Source organism: Triticum dicoccoides, chromosome 1A, assembly GCF_002162155.2.
Source record: "Triticum dicoccoides isolate Atlit2015 ecotype Zavitan chromosome 1A, WEW_v2.0, whole genome shotgun sequence".
Classification (NCBI taxonomy): domain Eukaryota; kingdom Viridiplantae; phylum Streptophyta; class Magnoliopsida; order Poales; family Poaceae; genus Triticum; species Triticum dicoccoides.
Genome location: NC_041380.1, coordinates 389904129 through 389922105, shown reverse-complemented (window position 1 = coordinate 389922105; position 17977 = coordinate 389904129). Strand labels below are relative to the sequence as shown.

Here is a 17977-nt window from a genome sequence, read left to right as displayed (position 1 = left end):
TAGGATTCACGACTTGCATGTCGATGAGTATGACAACCGACAGGAGCCATAGGAGTTGTCTTTATTCTTTTATATGACCTGCGTGTCATCAAGAAACGCCATGTAAATTACTTTACTTTATTGCTAAACGTGTTAGCCATAGTAGTAGAAGTAATAGTTGGCGAGCAACTTCATGGAGACACGATGATGGAGATCATGATGATGGAGATCATGGTGTCAAGCCGGTGACAAGATGATCATGGAGCCCCAAGATGGAGATCAAAGGAGCTATGTGATATTGGCCATATCATGTCACGTTTATTATTTGATTGCATGTGATGTTTATCATGTTTTGCATCTTGTTTACTTAGAACGACGGTAGTAAATAAGGTGATCCCTCATACTAATTTCAAGAAGTGTTCCCCCTAACTGTGCACCGTTGCGACAGTTCGCTGTTTCAAAACACCACGTGATGATCGGGTGTTTTATTCAGACGTTCACATACAACGGGTGTAAGACAGATTTACACATGCAAACACTTAGGTTAACTTGACGAGCCTAGCATGTACAGACATGGCCTCGGAACACAGAAGACCGAAAGGTCGAGCATGAGTCGTATAGAAGATACGATCAACATGAAGATGTTCACCGATGTTGACTAGTCCGTCTCACGTGATGATCGGACACGGTCTAGTTTAACTCGGATCATGTAATACTTAGATGACTAGAGGGATGTCTAATCTAAGTGGGAGTTCATTAATAATTTGATTAGTTGAACTTAATTATCATGAACTTAGTCTAAATATTTTACAATATGTCTTGTAGATTAAATGGCCAACGTAGTCCTCAACTTCAACGCGTTCCTAGAGAAAACCAAGCTGAAAGACGATGGCAACAACTATACGGACTGGGTCCGGAACCTGAGGATCATCCTCATAGCTGCCAAGAAAGATTATGTCCTACAAGCACCGCTTGGTGACGCACCCGTTCTCCCTGCAGAACAAGATGTTATGAACGCTTGGCAGGAACGTTCCGATGACTACTCCCTCGTTCAGTGCGGCATGCTTTACAGCCTAGAGCCGGGGCTCCAAAAGCGTTTTGAGAGACATGGAGCATATGAGATGTTCGAAGAGCTGAAAATGGTTTTTCAAGCTCATGCCCGGGTCGAGAGATATGAAGTCTCCGACAAATTCTTCAGCTGTAAGATGGAGGAAAATAGTTCTGTCAGTGAGCACATACTCACTATGTCTGGGTTGCATAACCGCTTGACTCAGCTGGGAGTTAATCTCCCGGATGATGCGGTCATTGACAGAATCCTCCAGTCGCTTCCACCAAGCTACAAGAGCTTTGTGATGAACTTCAATATGCAGGGGATGGAAAAGACCATTCCTGAAGTATTTGCTATGCTGAAATCAGCAGAGGTAGAAGTCAGGAAGGAACATCAAGTGTTGATGGTCAATAAAACCACTAAGTTCAAGAAAGGCAAGGGTAAAAAGAACTTCAAGAAGGACGGCAAGGAGGTTGCCGCGCCCGGCAAGCAAGCTGCCGGGAAGAAGCCAAAGAATGGACCCAAGCCCGAGACTGAGTGCTTTTATTGCAAGGGTAGCGGTCACTGGAAGCGGAACTGCCCTAAGTACTTAGCGGATAAGAAGGCCGGCAAAACCAAAGGTATATGTGATATACATGTAATTGATGTGTACCTTACTAGTGCCCGTAGTGGCTCCTGGGTATTTGATACCGGTGCAGTTGCTCACATTTGTAACTCAAAGCAGGGGCTGCGGAATAAGCGGAAACTGGCAAAGGACGAGGTGACGATGCGCGTCGGGAATGGTTCCAAGGTCAATGTGATCGCCGTCGGCACGCTACCTCTGCATCTCCCTTCGGGATTAGTTTTAAACCTTAATAATTGTTATTTAGTGCCAGCTTTGAGCATGAACATTGTATCGGGATCTCGTTTAATTCGAGATGGCTACTCTTTTAAATCTGAGAATAATGGTTGTTCCATTTTTATGAGAGATATGTTTTATGGTCATGCTCCTATGGTAAATGGTTTATTCTTTATGAATCTCGAACGTGATGCTACACATGTTCATAATGTGAGTACCAAAAGAAGTAAGGTTGATAATGATAGTCCCACATACTTGTGGCACTGCCGCCTTGGTCACATAGGTGTCAAACGCATGAAGAAGCTCCATGCTGATGGACTTTTAGAGTCTCTTGATTATGAATCATTTGACACGTGCGAACCATCCCTTATGGGTAAAATGACCAAGACTCCGTTCTCAGGAACAATGGAGCGAGCAACCGACTTATTGGAAATCATACATACTGATGTGTGCGGTCCGATGAGTGTTGAGGCTCGCGGTGGCTATCGTTATGTTCTCACCCTCACTGATGATTTAAGTAGGTATGGGTATATCTACTTAATGAAACACAAGTCTGAAACCTTTGAAAAGTTCAAGGAATTTCAGAGTGAGGTTGAAAATCAACGTGACAGGAAAATCAAGTTTCTACGATCAGATCGTGGAGGAGAATACTTGAGTCACGAGTTTGGGGCACACTTAAGAAAATGTGGAATAGTTTCACAACTCACGCCGCCTGGAACACCTCAGCGTAATGGTGTGTCCGAACGTCGTAATCGCACTCTGTTAGATATGGTGCGATCTATGATGTCTCTTACCGATTTACCGCTTTCTTTTTGGGGCTATGCTTTAGAGACTGCCGCATTCACTTTAAATAGGGCTCCGTCGAAATCCGTTGAGACGACACCGTATGAATTATGGTTTGGGAAGAAACCTAAGCTGTCGTTTCTAAAAGTTTGGGGATGCGATGCTTATGTCAAGAAACTTCAACCTGAAAAGCTCGAACCTAAGTCGGAAAAATGCGTCTTCATAGGATACCCAAAAGAAACTATTGGGTACACCTTCTACCTCAGATCCGAAGGCAAGATCTTTGTTGCCAAGAATGGGTCCTTTCTGGAGAAAGAGTTTCTCTCGAAAGAAGTAAGTGGGAGGAAAGTAGAGCTTGATGAGGTATTACCTCTTGAACCGGAAAATGGCGCAACTCAAGAAAATGTTCCTGAGGTGCCTGCACCGACTAGAGAGGAAGTTAATGAAAATGATCAAGATACTTCTGATCAAGCCCCTACTGAAATTCGAAGGTCCACAAGGACACGTTCCGCACCAGAGTGGTACGGCAACCCTATCTTGGAAATCATGCTGTTAGACAATGGTGAACCTTCGAACTATGAAGAAGCGATGGCGGGCCCGGATTCCGACAAATGGCTAGAAGCCATGAAATCCGAGATAGGATCCATGTATGAAAACAAAGTATGGACTTTGACTGACTTGCCCGTTGAGCGGCGAGCCATAGAAAATAAATGGATCTTTAAGAGGAAGACAGACGCGGATGGTAATGTGACCATCTATAAAGCTCGGCTTGTCGCTAAGGGTTATCGACAAGTTCAAGGGGTTGACTACGATGAGACTTTCTCACCGGTAGCGAAGCTGAAGTCCGTCCGAATCATGTTAGCAATTGCCGCATTCTATGATTACGAGATATGGCAAATGGACGTCAAAACGGCATTCCTTAATGGTTTCCTTAAGGAAGAATTGTATATGATGCAGCCGGAAGGTTTTGTCGATCCTAAGAATGCTGACAAAGTGTGCAAGCTCCAACGCTCGATTTATGGGCTGGTGCAAGCATCTCGGAGTTGGAACATTCGCTTTGATGAGATGATCAAAGCGTTTGGGTTTACGCAGACTTATGGAGAAGCCTGCGTTTACAAGAAGGTGAGTGGGAGCTCTGTAGCATTTCTCATATTATATGTAGATGACATACTTTTGATGGGAAATGATATAGAACTCTTGGACAGCATCAAGGCCTACTTGAATAAAAGTTTTTCAATGAAGGACCTTGGAGAAGCTGCTTATATATTAGGCATCAAAATCTATAGAGATAGATCGAGACGCCTCATAGGTCTTTCACAAAGCACATACCTTGATAAGATATTGAAGAAGTTCAATATGGATCAATCCAAGAAGGGGTTCTTGCCTGTGTTACAAGGTATGAAATTGAGCTCAGCTCAATGTCCGACCACGGCAGAAGATATAGAAGAGATGAGCGTCATCCCCTATGCCTCAGCCATAGGTTCTATTATGTATGCCATGCTGTGTACCAGACCTGATGTTAACCTTGCCGTCAGTTTGGTAGGAAGGTACCAAAGTAATCCCGGCAAGGAACACTGGACATCGGTCAAGAATATCCTGAAGTACCTGAAAAGGACTAAGGAAATGTTTCTCTTTTATGGAGATGACGAAGAGCTCGTCGTAAAGGGTTACGTCGATGCTAGCTTCGACACAGATCTGGATGACTCTAAGTCACAAACCGGATACGTGTATATTTTGAATGGTGGGGCAGTAAGCTGGTGCAGTTGCAAGCAAAGCGTCGTGGCGGGATCTACATGTGAAGCGGAGTACATGGCAGCCTCGGAGGCAACACATGAAGCAGTATGGGTGAAGGAGTTCATCACCGACCTAGGAGTCATACCCAATGCGTCGGGGCCGATCAAACTCTTCTGTGACAACACTGGAGCTATTGCACTTGCCAAGGAGCCCAGGTTTCACAAGAAGACAAGGCACATCAAGCGTCGCTTCAACTCCATTCGTGAAAATGTTCAAGATGGAGACATAGAGATTTGTAAAGTACATGCAGACCTGAATGTAGCAGATCCGTTGACTAAACCTCTCCCTAGAGCAAAACATGATCAACACCAGAATTCCATGGGTGTTCGATTCATCACAATGTAACTAGATTATTGACTCTAGTGCAAGTGGGAGACTGTTGGAAATATGCCCTAGAGGCAATAATAAAAGCATTATTATTATATTTCCTTGTTCATGATAATTGTCTTTATTCATGCTATAATTGTGTTATCCGGAAATCGTAATACATGTGTGAATAACAGACACCAACATGTCCCTAGTAAGCCTCTAGTTGACTAGCTCGTTGATCAACAGATAGTCATGGTTTCCTGACTATGGACATTGGATGTCATTGATAACGAGATCACATCATTGGGAGAATGATGTGATGGACAAGACCCAATCCTAAACATAGCACAAGATCGTATAGTTCGTTTGCTAGAGTTTTCCAATGTCAAAGTATCTTTTCCTTAGACCATGAGATCGTGTAACTCCCGGATACCGTAGGAGTGCTTTGGGTATGCCAAACGTCACAACGTAACTGGGTGACTATAAAGGTAGACTACGGGTATCTCCGAAAGTGTCTGTTGGGTGACATGGATCAAGACTGGGATTTGTCACTCCGTATGACGGAGAGGTATCACTGGGCCCACTCGGTAATGCATCATCATAATGAGCTCAGAGTGACCAAGTGTCTGGTCACGGGATCATGCATTACGGTACGAGTAAAGTGACTTGCCGGTAACGAGATTGAACGAGGTATTGGGATACCGACGATCGAATCTCGGGCAAGTAACATATCGATAGACAAAGGGAATAGTGTACGGGATTGATTAAATCCTCGACATCGTGGTTCATCCGATGAGATCATCGTGGAGCATGTGGGAGCCAACATGGGTATCCAGATCCCGCTGTTGGTTATTGACCGGAGAGTCGTCCCGGTCATGTCTGCTTGTCTCCCGAACCCGTAGGGTCTACACACTTAAGGTTCGGTGACGCTAGGGTTATGAAGATATGTATATGCAGAAACCCGAATGTTGTTCGGAGTCCCGGATGAGATCCCGGACGTCACGAGGAGTTCCGGAATGGTCCGGAGGTAAAGAATTATATATAGGAAGTGCTATTTCGGGCATCGGGACAAGTTTCGGGGTTATCGGTATTGTACCGGGACCACCGGAAGGGTCCCGGGGGTCCACCGGGTGGGGCCACCTGTCCCGGGGGGCCACATGGGCTGTAGGGGGTGCGCCTTGGCCTAGATGGGCCAAGGGAACCAGCCCCTATAGGCCCATGCGCCTAGGGTTTCCACCATGGAAGAGTCCATGTGGTGGAAGGCACCCCTAGGTGCCTTGGGGGGGAGGGAAACCTCCCCTTGGCCGCCGCCCCCCCTAGTAGATGCCATCTACTAGGGCCGGCGCCCCCCTGGCACCCCTATATATAGTGGGGGGAGAGGAGGGATTTTACACCAGCCCCTGGCGCCTCCATCTTCCCCCGTTACGTCTCTCCCTCGTAGTCTCGGCGAAGCCCTGCTGCTGTGACGCCCTGCATCCACCACCACGCCGTCGTGCTGCTGGATCTTCATCAACCTCTCCTTTCCCCTTGCTGGATCAAGAAGGAGGAGACGTCTCCCGTCCCGTACGTGTGTTGAACGCGGAGGTGCCGTCCGTTCGGCGCTGGTCATCGGTGATTTGGATCACGTCGAGTACGACTACATCATCACCGTTCTTTTGAACGCTTCCGTGCGCGATCTACAAAGGTATGTAGATGCATCTAATCACTCGTTGCTAGATGAACTCTTAGATGATCTTGGTGAAACGAGTAGGAAATTTTTTGTTTTCTACAACGTTCTCCAACATTGAGCTCGTGTTCTTCCCCCTTTGTTGACCTTCTTTGAGCTTGCTAACTCTCAATCCCTCCATGGATTCTTGGTAGTTTTTGAGGGAAAAGAGAGAGGAGATCTAGATCCACATTTCCACCAATCACTTTCCTCTATGTGAGGGGAACCCCTTGGATCTAGATCTTGGAGTTCTTGGTGTTCTCCTTCTTGTTCTTCCTCTCATTTTCCTCCCTAGCATTAGTTGCTCCGGTGGGATTTGAGAGAGAAGGACTTGGGCACTCCGTGTGCCTTTGCCATTGCATTTGGTGCATCGGTTTGAGTTCTCCACGGTGATACGTGGAAGTGAAGTTTGAGAAGCTTATTACTCTTGGGTGTTTGGGCACCCTAGAGCTTGTTCCTCTTGGGTGCCTTGGCGCCCTAAACGGTTGGTGTTGTTCGAAGCTCAATCATTGTGGTGTAAAGCTCCGGGCAAGCGTCGGGGTCTCCAATTAGGTTGTGAAGATCGCCCCGAGCAATTTGACGGGTACCGGTGACCGCCCCCAAGGGTTGCCAAAGTGTACGGGTTCGGTGACTGCCCCCAAGGGTTGCCATTTGTACGGGTTCGGTGACCGCCCTCAAGGGTCCCTTAGTGGAATCACGGCATCTTGCATTGTGCGAGGGCGTGAGGAGATTACGGTGGCCCTAGTGGCTTCTTGGGGAGCATTGTGCCTCCACACCGCTCCAAACGGAGATTAGCATCCGCAAGGGTGTGAACTTTGGGATACATCGTCGTCTCCGCGTGCCTCAGTTATCTCTTACCCGAGCTCTTTACTTATGCACTTTACTTTGTGATAGCCATATTGTTTCTTATCATATGTCTTTCTATCACATAGTTGCTTATCTTGATTAGCATAAGTTGTTGGTGCACATAGGTGAGCCTGGTTGTTTTAGGTTTTGTGCTTGACAAATTAACCGCTAGATTTATTCCGCATTTGTTCAAGCCTAAATCGTAATTATTTTAAAACACCTATTCACCCCCTCTAGGCGACATCCACGATCTTTCACCTGTCGTATCGCCTTATCGAGCCATCACCCCCCTTCGACCTTCCCTCTAACCCTCTCCCCTCCGACACAGGTGACCTGAACCGCTCATTGGTCGTCGCGGCTCAAGCTCAGGCTCAGTGCCTCGCTCGACGTCGTCTCGCCATCGTCACTCCACTCCCGCCTCGCCGCTAGGTCCATGAAGATGCATGGTGCATGCGTGTGTGTGTGCTCGCTGTTCCGCCCATAACGTGTAGAATTTGCCTACTGTTTGTTTATTTTTGAGAATTATTTGCCAAAAATACACCTTGAGACATGGGTGCCTATGTACCCGAATTGCAAAAATAAATAAATTAAAAGAAAACTAGAAAAGGGTAAAATATTTTTGATCTTTGTCGGAACAAGCATAATCTAGTGTATCACTCACATGTAAAATTTCATGACAAAATGACTTGCGTGGTATTCTAATGGATACAAACTAACTGATAATATATCAAGCGGAGCTTAAAATTCATAGTTTGTAGTTGCAATTTTGTCGTTTTGCCAATAATACTACATAAGTCATTTTTTCGTGAAACTTTACACGTGAGTGATATAGTACTAGACAATGTTTATTCCGACAAGGTTTAATTTAATTTAATTTTCTTAATAATTGGGTGCGCTTACACTCAGGTTCCAAAAATCCGCACTGCTATGTGTGCCACAAAGCCCAATGGGCTTTCAACTGTGAGCGTGGTGGCCCAACCCTTCCATTCTCGCCGCGCCGCCGTGGCCGCCTCCACCATCTCACTTCCCCAGCCAAAACCCGCGACGCCGACGACCTCCGCGCGGCGCGAGGGTTTTAGCCATCCGCCCCCGCCCCCGCCCCCGCCTCCGCCCGATGCCTCCGCCTCGCCGCGCGCTCATCTCCTCCCTCCTCCGCCTCCGCGCCTGCTCCTCCCTTGCCCACCACTCACCGCGGCCGCCGCCGCCCTCCTCGCGCCGCCACCAGTTCGTCGCCGACCCCAACGCCGCCGCCGGCACGGGACGAAGCAGCGTCGGCGGCAACCCCTTGGACCCCACGCAGCTCCTCCGCGACGACCCGGTGTCCATCACCGCGTCGCTGTGGGTCTCCTCCTTCCGCGCCGCCGCGCCTGGCGACGCCGCTCCACCACCGCCGCCGGCGCTGGCCCCCTTCCTCACTCGCCTCGAGCTCTGGGTGCTCGCCTACCAGAAGGCGTACGCGGACGAGACCGGCTCCTACCTACCCCGCTCCTCCATCCCCGCCTCCACGCTCACCTCCATCCTCACCCTCCGCAACGCCGTCATCGACGCCCGCTTCCGCTTCGGCAACCGCCTCACGCCCTACCTCCACTCCCCGCGCGCCGCGGCGGCCCCGGACCCCGCCACCCTCTCCAAGCGCAAGCTCCGCGCCCTCCTCACCACCCCGGGCCCGGCCCCCTTCCAGGACCGCGTCGTGCAGGAGCTGCTCCTGCTGCTGCTCGAACCAGTGTATGAGGCGCGGTTCTCGCCCAAGTCCTTCGCCTTCCGCCCTGGGCGATCCCCGCATGCCGCACTCCGTAGCATCCGCCGGAGCTGGGCGCCCTACCTCTGGTACATCAAGGGAGACCTCTCCCCGCTGCTTGATTCCCCTGACCCTGCGCTCGTGGTCGGCGCGCTCATCCGTGATGTGCGTGACAAGAAAGTGGTCGATCTAGTCCGCTCGGCACTGCTTACTCCAGTGGTGACCGCCAGGCCTGGTGATGATGATGCATCAAAGAAGAAGAAGAAGAGGAAGTACCAGAAAAAGAAGGTGCTGCCTGAAGGGGAGCCGAAGCCTGACCCCTACTGGTTGCAGACATTCTTTGGGTTTGCACCAGAGGAGGCTCTGACTCAGCCTGATTGGGGGCATTGTGGGGTGCTGAGCCCATTGCTCGCCAATGTCTGTCTTGATGAGTTCGATAAATGGATGGACGAGAAGATTAAGGAGTTCTACAAGCCGTCCAAGTCGGATGTTGTGGGAGGGGAGGATGGCATTGAGCAGGGGAATACATCATGGCCGGAGTTTGTACCCACGAGCGGGCCTGACAAAACAAGGAAGGTGGACTATATTCGGTTTGGCGGGCATTTCTTGATTGGAGTAAGGGGCCCTAGGGCCGACGCTGCAGTGATTCGAAAGCAGCTCATTGAATTTTGTGATCAGCGGTTCAGGATCAAGCTTGACAATGAGAGCCTCCCAATTGAACACATCACTAAAGGGATCATGTTTCTTGATCATGTGTTGTGCCGTCGTGTCGTGTACCCAACCCTCCGTTACACAGCCACTGGAGGCAAGATCATTAGCGAGAAGGGGGTTGGTACTCTGCTCTCAGTTACAGCCAGTTTGAAGCAGTGCATCAGGCAGTTCCGGAAGCTAGAGTTTTTAAAGGGAGACCGTGAGCCAGACCCACAGCCATGTTTCCGGATGTTCCATGCCACGCAAGCTCACACTAACTTGCAGATGAATAAGCTTTTAACGACGATGGCAGAATGGTATCGCTATGCTGATAACCGCAAAAAGGTTGTCAACTTTTGCTCGTACATTATAAGGGGGTCCTTGGCAAAGTTATATGCCGCCAAGTATAAGCTGCGGTCAAGGGCAAAGGTTTATAAGATTGCATCAAGGAATCTTAGTCGACCATTGAAGGATAAGAAAGGGCAGTCACCAGAGTACACCAATTTGCTGAGAATGGGTCTTGTAGACTCAGTTGATGGACTTCAGTATACAAGGATGTCAATGGTTCCTGATCCTGACTATACACCATTACCAAGCGGGTGGCGCCCGGACCACGAGAAGTTTTTGCTAGAATATATAAAGCTCACAGATCAACAAACACTGGAAGAGCAGCGGAGTTGCATTAGAGAGGAGGGGCTTATAACACCACAGGACCACATTTCAATGCTTGTATGGAGCTACAAGAAAAATGCAGTTTTACTACCTTCTTCAAAAGAGAGTGATGTCCAAGAATCCATAGAAGACCTTGGTTCAGATACAGATGAATTGAATAACAAGGAGCTAGGGCATGGAGGCCATCAGGGTTTTCCATAGCATACTGAAATGTCTTGAGTGTCAATAATTTCTGTGAAATCACCAAGGATTAATTACGATAACAGTTGGTTGCTGCCGCTGAATTTACAAGAGACCAACTCACCGATGGACCACAAAGACTATGTAAATGTGTACTACTGCCAAGCAGATTCTAGCATTTTGCTGGCTGGTTCATAACTGCCTAGCTAGATGGTTACTTCCTGCTCAAGGTCATGACATATCATGTGGCTCTATCCTTCAAGACCATTTTCAAATGCTCAGGGCATGGTGCAAGAACATGAACTTCCAGGATCATTTTGCTTCCAAACAGTGCATCTGCATCAAGGCCAGCAGCTGCTCATACATCATTCATGTCTTTTAGTAAGACTTTATCAAGCCTATGTATTAAAATTTATGTAGGAAATTTATTGAACACACATTCTGTGAGAGCATATCCTGCTTGTTCAAATGGTCATCTGTACAATCTTTTATCAAATACAGAGCTTGCTGAAGTTACTACTAAAGGATAATAAATTTCCTTGGCCTTGTGGAAGGTTGCTCATGATACTTGTTTCGCTGATATGGTGAAGTACTCCCTCTGTATCAAAATATAAGACTTTTTTTTAATACAAAGGGAGTATCAAAAACATCTTATATTTTGATACAGAGAGAGTAGCTCACTGGATGCCAATTGCAGTGTGTGAGCCATAGGATAAATGCGGAAACCCCTGAATTGCTCACATATTTTATTTGCATTTTTTTGTTCAGTTTGTGCCTATATGTACTACTTTCTTCTGTTTTGGGGAAAATTTTGTCAACAGCAAAATGCTATAATTTGTCGATAAATTTATGTATTAAGACATACTATTTCCTGAATGATTCAGTAAAAAATGGCATTCAACCATATTTTGCAACTGATCCATGTCCTAGAATCTGTATGTTTCAGTTTATTGTTTCCTTTTCTATTTGTTTTCCCCTGTACACTTGTAGTGCGCAGGGCATAATCTTCAAGGAAAAGAAAACAGTCGATGTTAATGTAGTACACACATTTAACGGATGGAGCATCATTTGCAGTGGGAAAAGGATAGACAGTTTTCTGACATAAATTTTTCATTGTTTCAGAGGGAGTATGTGCTAATCATGCAAACTACTCTGCTTATCATGCATGATGGATGACTCGTCACTATTATGTGTCAACGTAAGGCACTGTTTCTGCTAGGATGTAGCTGGGGATACTGTTTGTAGTCTTAGCATTGGAAACAACTGCAGGCAACTAAGTCTCATCACTATTTGGAGTACTCTGTTGATCTGTTCTTGTATGTTAACGTTCCAACTCGTTTACTTTCCCATCCTTGCCCTGAATTTTGATTGCAAATGTCTTTTTAGTGTTCTTGTATCTTTTGCTGTCAGAAGTAGACTGGCCCTTTCTTCATGCTTCGACTATGCCCAATAATAGTAATTGGAAGAGAGCAAGAGAGAAGAGAAGTGGAAGTCGAAGCACAAGATCTTGTACAACTAATGTTAAATATTCTTTTCTAAGGTATGTCTAACATTCGGATTATTGTCATTCCCAACCATATATACTCTTCATCCAGACCTATGAAGCTTGTACTCATTTTGCATCTCTATTGCCCGTCTCCTTGTCTATGACCTTCATGAAAACCTAATGTTTTTCCTGTGTTGAAGTCTACAAATAGTCTAAGACTATGCCTGCAGAAGTTTAATTATCTGTTCTTAGTCTCACAAAAAGCATGGTTCTGGTAGTTCACTTTGTGACTTCTGTCTGTATGACATAATAGTTCTTGCGCTCCAGCTTTCTTCAACTATCAGTCTTTAGTGCTACCATCTAGGTAAACTGAAACACCTGAGCAGAATCAATCAAGCTTTAGATTTATAGGAACTAAATGAGTCTGAATAATAGGTGCAGCAACCAGGTTTAACTTTGTTCCCGTATGGCCTCCTGGAGTTAGCAAGATTGATGATTCGTTTTTCATGAAAAATAAGTCCTGTTTATCATTATCTTCTTCCGTATATTGAATTCCACGCTACATGAAGCTGGTCCCTGCATACCCATGTTTGTTCTTCCTGTTGCCGTTTCCAGTTGATTGTTCTTTTTTTTTTTTGGTTCTTTTTGTGCCAGAGTATCCTAGTGCTCTATGCCTGTATGAAAATCTGCCTCACATCGATCTCATGACTGCTTTCAGATCTGAATGGAAATATGCATCTCGACGCTAAGTATGGGCCCCGCGGAGCACATTGAGGTATGCCAATCATTTAGCACCACTAACCTTCTGTTATGCCAATGGATATGGTAGGCATGATTTTGTTCCCCACTAAAGGCCGACGAGAAGCACTCGCGGAGTCCTGACACATAGGCCCAAGGCTTTCAGGTATGTCCTAATTGAGAGACCTCATGTCGTACCTTTTCGCTATTGTTTCTGTTTAGTTCCTGCAAGAATTAGCTTATATAGGTCAACGAATCCGGGCCAGATTTTCATATAACACACAGCAGTGTTAAGCTACTCTTAACAGCAATGCAAGCTGAAACCTGCACGCCATTGTGAGCCAAGCCCTGGTCTGAACTATGCTTCACTGCTGTTGCATTTGGGATCAGTGCACTGTTTCGGACCACTTGCCATTGAGCGGCTACCACATATCCTAGGATGCTAACTCTAACCAGAAGCAGTTAAGGTGTCGGCTAAAATTCTTTAATAATTCTTTAATATTCTGAGAGGAAATTTGCGTCTCCACAGCTAGCGGTGGGACCCCTAGATTGATTTCTTTATAATATTTTGGAATCAAGTTTGCAACCTAACAAAGAGGCAAGTGACAACATCAAGATGCTGCACCGCCTTGACTGACCATACTAGGACCCCAAGCGGAGCTTTCAGCAGTTGGCAGTCTGCTCGCTTGATCCATCTAGAGTCGTCACAGTCGAACCGCCACTGATAGATTAGCCTGTAGCCCTGTAGCCCCTCTAAAATTTGGTATCTGACCATCACCAGCTATATGAAATCAGTCTTTCAGCCCCGCGCTTTTGCGTGTGTACGAAGGGTGGTTCCCCGTGTGGAAAGATGGCAATCAGCCGCTATAATATTCCTTTTGACAAGAGAAGATGCCTGCATCTGTTCATTTCATTTTCAGTCTCCTGCTATTAAATATTTCGTTCATTTCTCAGTCATCTTTTGGGCGAATGATTTTCACACTGGGTAGCCTGTAGAATGGAGGAGCAAAGCTCCATTGCTCGGCATGCCGGCCATCAAGCACCGGCCACTAGCAGTTGTTTCACGGTAGGCCCTCTTGTGCTGGATGGAAGTTTCTTTCAGCGCCGAAAAGCTGAGCGCCTGGCCGTTGCGTTCGCTGCATGCTCAGTGCACACTGTCTGCACTGGGTAGTTGACTTATGTGCCTTGTTATAACAATACTGAAAGGAAATAAAGGCCCTAACAAGATGAGCGAGTTGCCGGGCATTTCCCTTCCCACTGATTTTTCCTGACAAGGACATTTTGTGGGGAGGGCGTAGAAAACACACCACGCACTTCACACATCTGCTTTTGAATATGTTCGCATTCTCCAGAGGGAAAGCGTAAACATATAGAGTACTTGATGGCCGGGTCATCTATCCTTTGCGTTCCGATGCTGGCGTATCTTTGGTGAAACGGTCGTCTATTTTTTTTACGGTGAGGCAGTCGGCAGTCATGGATGGGTCTCATGGTTTTGGTCTAATTCTTTCTTTTTTTTTGCTTGAACGGTTGGAATTATTCACTGCTTGCTGGTAGCTACGCTTGTTGTTGTGCTGCTTGAATCTATTTATTTTGAGTAGGGGGGTGGCAATTTCTTGAGACTAGCATGACAATTTCTTCGTAGAGAAGACAATTTTTTCACCCAAAACTGCCGAGAGTGTTCGTTGGGAGTTCCTTCCCATCAAACATTTGCCAGTTAGCGTTACCGTATACTCCCTCCGTCCGAAAAAGCTTACCCCAAGCTTGTTCCTTAAGTGGATGTATCTAGCACTATAGATACATCCATTTGAGGGACAATCTTTTTCGGACGGAGGGAGTATTTTTTTACTCGGCCCGTTGCGGCAGATATATTATCATGGATGATAGCACTTGAGTGGTGCTGTGATGCGCTTGGTTGGTGTCTTTTTACTGGAGTGGTGTAGCTGTAGTTTTGTGATGAGTAGGAATCGGGGACCTTGTTCCTAGGCCAAGGACGCGTGCTCTACGGGCTCTTTTTGGCATGGCTGTCCGATCAAACAAAGAAAGGCGTGGGAATTTGCAGTCCTGGCTGCGAGGAAAGAGGCGCCCCCGCTTTTGTGGTGTTTTGTGCTGCCTTGCCTAGATGACCGGAGCACACACACACACACACACAACGTAGTAATAGTGCTACGTGGGTACTACAAATGGGAAGCACAGAGGAGACGTCGTTGTAGCGCGTCGCGGAGGAGAAGGGATATGCGTTTTCTTTTTGTTACGGCCAGCCATGGCGTCGCATCGCATTATCATCCTAATGGTGATGCGATGCGCCCATTGCTTTCCTTTTCATCCTGTTTAGTATCCTTTATGTATGCTCATGATCGCACCGCCGGCAGCGCGTGCGCGCGCCTTCATCATCTCCCCCTCTCCAGCTTCTCTCACTCGAGCTCGATGCCATCTCAGTTCCCAAGGGAGGAGGAGTGCTAATCACCGCCCTCGCCTCGCCAATGTCCAGGACAATGCTTTATCCACTTTTTAGAAAACAATAAAACATACTGACAGACACATGCATTGCCCGGGAGAAGCTTCTTCTTCTTACTCAGCTAAACAATGCCGCTGACAGTCGTCTTTCGTCTTCCAAGAATTCGAAACATGAATGGAAAAACACAGCCACAGGCACGGCAGCAGCTCACGAGCTCTCGAAGCGATACAGCCGCACGTAAATAAATGGGAGGGCAGAGCGGAACAAAATTGAAGTCGTAGGCGTCAGAGGTCAGAGAACACACGTTCAAACAAAAGAAATGAGGTGACCTGTGAGCCCCAGCCCAGCCCAGGTCGTCTCGTCGTAATTCACACAAGCTACCGCAGCTGAACTGCTCTGCCCCCGTTCAAACAAGAAACTCAAAAACAAAACAGCTTCATTTGATTATCTTTCTCTCGTCGTCTCTCAGCGAGCAGTGACAGCGCACGGCGCATCAGCAGAAGGTCAAATTTTGCGGGAGGAGGACAAGGTGACGATTTCCGACGGGGGAAAAGAGGAGGCGGTTTGCCGGCCGGAGCGGAGCGGCGGCCACGTCACCGGAACCTGCCCATGTCGGCCAGCTTCCGGGAGGTGTTGCGCCCGAAGGACGCCGCGCTGCTGGCCGACAGGTGCCGCCGGTGGCTCTCGCCCAGGGCCGACGGCTCCGGCTGCTGGCACCGCCGCCGAGGACCGCCCGTGCTGGGGCGGACCAGCGGGCTCAGGCACACCGCGAACCCCGAGATCCCGTCGCCGCTCGCGCCTGATCCGCCCGGCCTGCCGCGTCGCTGGGGGTGGTGATGGTGCCTGGCCGGGGAGGGCGACGGGAACCACCAGCTGCTGCTCGTGCTGCCTCCTGGGGACTCCGGCTCCTCGTCCACCGGCCGCGGCAGAGATGAGGATGACGCGTCCGGCCTCCGCTTGCGCCGGGCTATGGCGGAGAGCCACGAGGTGGACCGCCGGGGCGAGTCCTTCTTGCTCTCGCTCTCCTCCTCCCGGCCGCCGCGCCGCCCGCCGCCGAAGAGGGTTGCCAGGAAGGACCGCCTCCGGTGGAAGGACTTCTTCCGCTCGCTCTCCCGGGGCTCGTCGTCGGCGGCGCGGGTGGCGGGGCCGACCTGCGGCGTGCTGAAGAAGAGGAGCTCGGGGCGGTGGCTGTGGCTGTGGCGGGACGACGTGTACGCGCAGGCGTCGGAGCGCCGGTGCTGCTGCGCCACCGGAGCGGCGGCGAAGGGCGACGCGCGCGCGGGCGAGCTGCCCCGGCTGCTGCTGCTGCTGCACTCGGCGCCGCTGCTGGCCCCGGCCCCGGCCCGGTCGCGCTCGGCGGCGAGCACGAGGAGGCGGTCGCGGAGGCAGGGCGCGCAGACGCCCAGCGCGTTCGCGTACGGGTGGAGCTTGCACCTCATCGGCCCTCCCCTCCTCGCCGGATCACCAGGCGCGCATCTCCGGCGAGGGGCGGTTGGGCTCGCGGAGGCAGATCGCGGGCGGGGCACGAGGAGGATCCGCGGAGCGTGCGGTGGTTGGGTGGGTTCGGATTGCTGGAGCGTGCGCTGCAGCTTGGATTTTTGTCGCCTTGGTTGGCTCGCTCGCTCGAGAGGGAGAGGGAGGACGGGACTGGAGGAGTGGTTGGGCGATGCTGTAATGCCCGGACGGACGGATGGATTTATTTGGGACGGTGCGGTGCGGTACGGCCCCGGCCGCACCCTGGTCTACTCTATCTATTCCAAGGCACCGGTGCTGTTCCGTCTAGCGTTACGGAATCACCCTCCTCTCATCTCTCCGTTCGGTTTTATTCGTTGCAAGTGAAGTGAGTATAGATCCTCGTGTCTAGATCGGATGGTATTTAACCGTTAAAAACATTTCTGTACACGTCTACACTTGCATGTATCTCGTGTCTAGATCGGATGGTATTTAACCGGTGATTTTTCTATTAATTTTCTCGGTCGATTTAGGAATAGCAAAATCATTACGTGCTCAATAAATTGCGGATCTTATTTTTGTACGCCTTTTGTTCTAAAAGAACGTGCGTGAAAAAGGGAAACGAACCCTTTCACCAACCGATCGTGAAAAGGAAACATAGCCTCTACTCTGCCGAAGGAAAGGGGAGGGGGTGGACTCCGCCAGTTCTCAAAATAACGAAGGTGAAAATAGAAATGGATCTTCTACCCAGTCGACGACGCGGGGAGGGGGTTGACTCGATCGGTTCTAAAACAAACAAATGTGAAAAAGGAAACCGAAGGCGCCTGGGTGGGGGTAGGTGGACTCCACCCATTCTCAAAATAATTGTTGTGAAAAATGGAAAGAATGGTGAGACATCTACTTTGGATCTGCCAGACGTTCGAAGTTAAGGTGTCATAGCTCTCTTTCTTTTGTAGGCGGCAAACCAAAGGTCATTTTTTGGAAAAACATCGAAAAGATCAAGGAGTTATTGATGGACATGAAAAACCGCCTATTTTACCCATCATTAGGTGTTGGCCGATATCGATTTCTCCCGAGGATCGTCACCCCATGGGACCCTCATTTCCGTATCCTACGTCGTGCTAATCAATTTTACCGCAACACCCCACACACGTCCGTATTCATGTAGCCAAGCCCACATGCTCAACTTGTCGTCAACCACCTTGAGAGATAAATCTGGGAGGGATTTCACACAATCAGCCATAGTCTCATCAGGTTGTTTTTT

General features: G+C 48.7%; 2 protein-coding genes across 3 annotated transcripts; one reads left to right on the top strand and one right to left on the bottom strand.

Annotated features, from left to right (window-relative positions):
* Positions 1-8416: 8416 nt before the first annotated feature.
* Positions 8417-12964, top strand: LOC119275364 (nuclear intron maturase 2, mitochondrial-like). 2 transcript variants are annotated; one of them, XR_005135666.1, is made up of 3 exons: positions 8417-10963; positions 11705-12122; positions 12787-12964. XR_005135666.1 is itself a non-coding variant. In XM_037556183.1 (1 exon), the coding sequence occupies exon 1, from the start codon at positions 8417-8419 to the stop codon at positions 10601-10603; it is 2187 nt and encodes a 728-aa protein (XP_037412080.1). In that variant the 3' UTR covers positions 10604-11144. The 2 variants fall into 2 exon arrangements, 1 of the variants encoding a protein (XP_037412080.1); XM_037556183.1 differs by lacking the exons at positions 11705-12122; positions 12787-12964 and having other exon boundaries at positions 8417-11144.
* A 2516-nt stretch (positions 12965-15480) lies between these two features.
* LOC119275354 lies at positions 15481-17202 on the bottom strand. The gene has a single exon (XM_037556173.1). It carries the CDS (start codon positions 16698-16700, stop codon positions 15855-15857), a length of 846 nt encoding a protein of 281 aa, XP_037412070.1. The 5' UTR covers positions 16701-17202; the 3' UTR covers positions 15481-15854.
* Positions 17203-17977: the final 775 nt, after the last annotated feature.

What these genes read in the sequence shown, in the direction of transcription:
- LOC119275364 (XM_037556183.1), top strand. Translation starts at nt 8,417, where the DNA reads ATGCCTCCGCCTCGCCGCGCGCTCATCTCCTCCCTCCTCCGCCTCCGC.
- LOC119275354 (XM_037556173.1), bottom strand. Translation starts at nt 16,700, where the DNA reads ATGAGGTGCAAGCTCCACCCGTACGCGAACGCGCTGGGCGTCTGCGCG.